Source organism: Paramormyrops kingsleyae, chromosome 18 (assembly GCF_048594095.1).
Source record: "Paramormyrops kingsleyae isolate MSU_618 chromosome 18, PKINGS_0.4, whole genome shotgun sequence".
Classification (NCBI taxonomy): Eukaryota; Metazoa; Chordata; class Actinopteri; order Osteoglossiformes; family Mormyridae; genus Paramormyrops; species Paramormyrops kingsleyae.
The window spans coordinates 8,659,576-8,666,217 of NC_132814.1; the positions used below are offsets into that span (position 1 = coordinate 8,659,576).

The window sequence follows — 6,642 nt, forward strand, 5'->3', positions numbered from 1 at the left end:
TGAACTCACGGTGATAGCAGTGCTGATCGATGTAGTAAGATGTGTGTAGAGTTTTGCGAAAGGATCAACATCACATTGCCGTGTTGAAACAACAATATACAGTACTGTACAAAAGTCTTAGGCAACAAAAGAAAATTATGTTTAAATGATCTTCATGTTGGTGTAAAACTGTGTTGTTATGTCTGTCGAAGTATGTTAGCTTAGCCATTTCAAAACCTCTGCTAAAATTACCCCAGTGTTTACAGCAACCATACAATATATCACTGTATTGTTTTTACTTGACCACTCGTTCACTTTGTATAGCTAATCAATAAAAAAAAATACTTTTAATTGAGCTGGTGGTGAAATGTAACAAATACATGGAATGGCTGAGGTGCCCCTGAGGAGAATTTTGGGAAGTGAAACAGTTCATCGAGCCGTCCAGCAAAATATCAGTAAGTTTTAGTCGAACGAAAGATGATTTGCCATTGTTCTGGTACAAATACATTTGTGGACATTGTCTATTAAAGATCTAGTCGTCAGCCTTTATTCATCACATTCATTCATATATAGTTTCACGTTTCGGCATGACAATGCGCGTTTCCACTGCCGCGTCAATGACCACGCCTACAAACAAGTGGGGAGAGAATTGTGTCTAGCGCGGGTCACCGTGACTTCACAAATTTTATACTCTGTGTAAGTTAAGGAAAAGTGATTTAGTTGGTCTCATCCTGCTGCAGGCACCTTAGTTCTTTCTTCTAATTAGAATACGCTCGTAAGGACATTTTGAGCCTAAACGATGACGAAGAAACTGGCGGTGGTAACTGGCGCCAACAAAGGCATTGGATTTGCGATCGTGAAGGAACTTTGCAAGGCTGGCTTTGCAGGGGACGTCCTCCTTACTGCAAGAAACGAGGAGCGTGGACGAGAAGCGGTAGGGAAACTGAAAGAAGAGGGCTTCGATGCGATCTTTCATCAGCTTGATATTTGCGATCAAGAGAGTGCCAAGCGACTGGCTGACTTCTTACGGACGAATTACGGCGGCATTGATGTCCTCGTTAATAACGCAGGAATCGCTTATAAAAGTTAAGTACGATCCATCGCTTTCGGGAAGAATTCTAAGCACAACGGCTGTATAATATTTGGCATTGGTACTATTTTCTTTTTCAGTGCAAGTTAGAATGACCAAGTTATACAGCGTTAGATAAAAATGCCACCGCATTTCAAAATAAGAATCGCTTATCGTAAAAATAAATTGTCCGGGACATTCTAAAACGCTTAATGTGAAAAAGCTTAATGTGGTTTAATGTATCAAAATACCAATAATCACCAAATTTCTCACACACACATATCTGGTCATAAAGACTTTCACCTGACAAAAAATCTAAACCGAAATGCTAGGAATATGGACTTAATACTACGTTAAGCGTTTTCCCCTCCATTGACGGCCATATATTATAAGGAAAAGGCTTAACGTGACTTAATGTATCAAAACAGCGACCAATATTCACCATATTTCTCACAAACATATCTGGTCATAAAGACTTTCACCTGACCAAAAATCTAAACCGAAGTGCTAGGAATATGGACTATGACGCTGCCAAAATTCTGTAAACAGTGTTTTTGTGTTAGCACCTTATTCAGCTTATGTTCCATATACCTGAGCATGTGGTTGTGTGAGCAAAGCCTCTCTACTCATGGTTCAAAGGTCACCCGTTCAAGCCCAGTGTCAGCGCATGTGGGGGCCCTTGAGGAAGACCTGTGACCCCCAGCTCCCTATAGGTGCCACAACTGGTAGCTGCCCTTCACAGTCAAGTTTGCTGTCATTCCCAACAGGGATCCTCAAAATCTGTCTGCTATTATTTATTACTATCATGTTTTAAATAAACCTGCTAATTGACTTTTATCATCTTCATTTATAATAATTAGACGGCACATATTTTGCGATTTTGATTTCTTAGCATGTTTAACTCAAATTGTAAAGTTTTTACACATGAAAGATAAATCATCTGAACAAAAGAGAATAAGTTGGCACAACTTTTGTTTGTAATTCTTAGTATGTAAAACTAAAAATCTGATTTTTTTTAATAGATATGAAAGATTACCAGTCAAAATTCATTCACAACATTCACTGATTCAGCTAGAACACATTAGACATTTGTGGTAGTTGGTACAAGCAACGACTAAACAATCAGTTGACTTTGTGCACTTAAGGTGAAACCACCACCTACAAATGACACACAAAATGTACTGATCCCTATACTCTGGATCACCCTTACATTTAGATGAGCAGCACAGGGTCCAGTTCTTAGTGTTTGTGTGACTTAGCTTTTGCCCTTTCAAGGTGCAGTTGAACTCTCTTTCTCTCATAGGTACAGCCTTCATCTCTGCAGCATATCACTGCACCTTTCTCCTGTAGCATAAAAACTTTTTTGTGAGAGGCCTGACTGTCTGGTTTTTACTGGCTTGCCATCTTCAACTAGGGAGTGAATCCACAACCTAGCTTTATGGCTGTCAACTGACCCTATTGGTGAGTTGCTGATGATTGAGCAGGCATACACAATGGAAAAAACACCACAGTAATAACCATTTGCTTATTGTGGGACATTTAGGACATCCGTGATTGTCCAGTCAGATGCCCGAAATTTTTCTTCTGCTGCTCTGTAAATGCACGCCACAACTTTCAGGAGAGTTGAGCTTGTGGTTCTTGGCGTTTCAGAACTGTGGATTGAATTGAATATGCAAATTTCCCATTCTGTGAAATCTGCTGCAGCAAGAAGCCAGTGTGAACCAGGACCTCGCACATCAGTGTTAAAGGGCATCAGGACTGCATCAAAATTTAAAGCTCTCTGAGCTGCACAAAACCGTAAAACTGGGCCAAAGCTTGAAAGTGCAGCCATCTGATAAATAAACATGGGCATGCACAGAACAGAGTCCAACACCTTAGCTTGACCTGTGTAGCCTGTGATGGGCCACTCAATAGCTTCCCCATGGAGTCAGATAAAACTGTAGAATTTTATTAATGGAAAATAATGGCCAGTTACTTTGCTGCTTTATTGTATATAGTTGTACTGTATGTAAGTTAGGTTTTGTGAAGGGTTCTTACTTGTATATGTAGTATTGTAATCAGTTGATAAGTAAAAAAAAAAAAATTGCAAAATTATTTATTTGCATTTCATGTTACATAGGCTATGACGGTGGTCAGCTAATAAAATAGAAATGTAACGTAGCCCTTAAATTGACTGTTGAGAGGTGAACCTTGAATGTGGTTGTTGGATGACAATATTCTAAGAATTTAAGAGTATTACAATTGTATAACGATATGTCTGTTATAAAAAGCACTCTGATAAAATATTACCCTAAAGTAACTGCTTAAAAGGCTGTTGGATGAATGTTAAGAACATAACTATGACAATTGTTGTAATATTCTTGTATTTATGTGTAATGTATATATAATTACTATTGTGTGTGTATATATAATAACTATTACAAATGGTACTAATAAATTATTAATCTGAAGTGGCTGCAAAGAAAAGGTGAAAGTCTTTATGACCAGATATGTGTGTGAGAAATTTGGTGATTATTGGTCGCTATTTTGGTACATTAAACCACATTAAGCTTTTTCACATTAAGCGTTTTAGAATGTCCCAATTGTCCAAACCATAACAGCATAATGTTTTCTAATATTACGCAATTATAACTGATAGCTGCACGTTTTTAAGAAAAAAAATGAGTTCGATTGACTTCTCTGTCGATGAAAATGAATACTATGTGCTTTTAACGGTGTGTATCACGTGTGGAAGTAATGTTACAGTATTCCTCCAGCGTGTTACAGTGTGACAGTAATAGATTGGTTTTGTTGCAGATGATGCAGCAGAACCCTTCGGGGAACAAGCAGAGGTGACCATGCGCACAAACTTCTGGGGCACCCTGTGGGTGAGCCGTGCTCTGCTGCCGCTGCTGCGGCCTCATGCCAGGGTGGTGAACATCTCCAGTTTTGTCAGCCAGAGGGCCCTGGGGCAGTGCTGCCCAGAACTGCAGGCCAAGTGAGATCCTCCACAATAAGCACCGTAATGGCTAACTATGAAGTTTAGAGCATGGGTCTAAAGCTCAACTTCCTGATGGTTCTGTGTTTGTATGTTTTCGTTTTATCCAGTTATTCAGTTAAGCTAGGGGGGGTGGTGTGGTTTTGTAATCCGTTTCTTTTAATTGTTTATCTTTTGGATTTGTGGGAAACGTATTTGATCCAGCAATTACTCAGAAAGTGGTAAACACAACTATTTTTTTTGCTTTTCCCCCTCTGTTTCTGTAACACTGCTTCTGGTGTATTAAACGATTGCTGTTTTTGCAAGATATTATGTAAAGGGATTTTTGTCTGCCAGAAAAAAGATGATAATTTGGAAGGATTGGATGGAAGTTCTAAAGACCATTGTTCTGTCTATTTTAATCAGAAGGTTCTGTGGATCTTAACACCCCTGTTCCTTCTGCTTTACTATGAAGGTTCCGGGACCCCGAGCTGTCGGAAGAAGACCTGTGTTCTCTAATGCAGGATTTTGTGAGAGCTGCCCAGAAAGGGGACCACCTGGCCCAGGGCTGGCCTAACACCGCATATGGCACCACCAAGGTATCACCCATGCTGTCCTGACTGAAACAGCCCTAGCTGTGGGGTTACAAGGAGACGTAAGCGGGCATGCCCGCCACGCAAGATCAATTGTAAAAACGGCAAGCTGACATCATAACAAAATGTTTTGCTAAAGAGTGAAAGTTTCTGACACAATTTGATTGCCAGGAAACAATGACATTTCAAGGGCTCCATACAGATACCTAGCATGTTGTATTAATTGCTGTCATATTCTTCCATTTTGTATCTATTATAATTAACATTACCCTCAATATCAACTAACGTCAATATTTCTAGTTGGGCTAATTAAATATGATGCTATCGATAATAAGGTTGAAAATCTAACATCTGTAAATCACACTTTATAGTATTTTGTACATCACAACCTATGTGCATGAAGTAAAAATTGTAGTAGATTGAGAAAGGAATTCCTAAATAAACTTTGAAATGGTTAATTACATGGTTTGTGGCCTTAGACTGTGTCCCCGCCATTTAGCCAGCTGTTACATTGCCAGTGTTTGATAAAGAGAGATTCTCTAATTGGTTAGACTGTTTCTCACTTGGTTAATTGATGTCTACGCAGATTGGGGTAACCGTGCTGTCCAGGATTCAGGCCCGAGTTCTGACCCGCACTCGGACATCTGATGGCATTCTGCTGAATGCCTGCTGCCCCGGCTGGGTGAGGACGGACATGGCTGGCCCCAAGGCCCCCAAGAGCCCGGAGGAAGGAGCTCAGACGCCCACTTACTTGGCCCTGTTGCCTCTGGGAGCCACCGAGCCGCATGGACAGCTAGTCAGTGACAAGGTGGTTCAGGAATGGTAGAGGCAAGAGGCTGTGATTGGGCGGTGATATGCTCATTAATTATTATTGGCAGAGACCAACCTACAGTAATCTAACTGATTGTTCTGGGCCAGTAGACCACCTGTCATTAATGTTTTACTGGTCATAGACTATTTTTAAATCACTTGCCAGATCAATGTTTAAGGGTTGTGATTGTCATGTAATCCTACCGAAGAAATAAATCCTTCTCTTTACAAATGTGTTTTTCGTGTGTGTAATCTGTAACCTGTGTAATCTGTAGCAGGGTTTTGCAACCAGGGGTCTGCGACTCCTGTGATGTCGCCCCCCTCCTCCTATGATTTTTTTTTCTCCTATGATTTTGTTCTTAGTTGCTGGTATTATCATGCATTGGTGTGTTCATAAGGCGGTTCATAGCTCTGGGTCATTTTCATTTGGGGATCTATGGTTTAAGAAAGGTTGACAACCCCTTAACTAAAGCATTCTACAGACACGTGTGTCGGCCTATAGGGGAATGGTGAGGACGACCCCTGGCAACCCAAGGGACAGGAGACATGAATGGGGGCTTTATTTGGCTACACAAGTCTCTCTAAATGGTTTATCAAACCAAAGTGGTTATAGATGAAATTAAATTAAATATTTTAGCGATTATATTCTGTGGTCTGGCTGTTTTACTACTCCAATGAAAAGCATAATTTCCATATAATGTTGGAGATTGTTAAAATTGCAGAATCACCTCAAATACAAAGGCGGAGCCAACAATTCCAAAGTGGCCTTCAAATCAACCATCTATAATATAAGGGCTGAATGTTCGGTAAGACAATGTCAACATAACAAAGCTCTTATGCAATCTCTGGGGCCCAAAGTGTTCTTCCACATGTCCCATAGAACAGCTTAGTGAGAACATCTGAAGAGCTGGTCATCTGGGAAGTTCCAAAATATGTCTGTTAATGTACTCCAAGTTTCATGATGGGTTCTCTTGGTCTTTTTCTTGACTGTCACCTTGAAGGTGAATGTGCTGAGGTAATTAAAAATAGAGCAAGACTGATTCAGGATGGGATCTCAACCCAGTGAAGAAATTTGTGATCTCTCAAAGGAGGAAATTCTATAGATCAATATGGCTGTTTACAGGGGAAGTATGTTATTTCCTTCTGTTATGGTTTCCTAGGTATCATGATTGGCGATGTTTGTTACTTTTTCCTTTTGTGTTATTTATGTGTGTCTGTGCATGCACAATCACTGT

General features: G+C 40.1%; 1 protein-coding gene across 1 annotated transcript; it reads left to right on the forward strand.

The window, feature by feature from the left end:
* The first annotated feature begins 581 nt into the window (after positions 1-581).
* On the forward strand, positions 582-5,639 carry cbr1l (carbonyl reductase 1-like). Its single transcript, XM_023800392.2, has 4 exons — positions 582-1,064; positions 3,845-4,025; positions 4,480-4,603; positions 5,184-5,639. The coding sequence occupies exons 1-4, from the start codon at positions 779-781 to the stop codon at positions 5,421-5,423; spliced, it is 831 nt and encodes a 276-aa protein (XP_023656160.1). The 5' UTR covers positions 582-778; the 3' UTR covers positions 5,424-5,639.
* Positions 5,640-6,642: the final 1,003 nt, after the last annotated feature.

Bases quoted from the DNA above. Each gene is read 5' to 3' on its own strand.
- cbr1l (XM_023800392.2), top strand. From the start codon at position 779: ATGACGAAGAAACTGGCGGTGGTAACTGGCGCCAACAAAGGCATTGGA. The intron at 4,026-4,479 runs GTGAGATCCTCC...TTTACTATGAAG, and splicing joins TGCCCAGAACTGCAGGCCAA to GTTCCGGGACCCCGAGCTGT. The intron at 4,604-5,183 runs GTATCACCCATG...ATGTCTACGCAG, and splicing joins CCGCATATGGCACCACCAAG to ATTGGGGTAACCGTGCTGTC.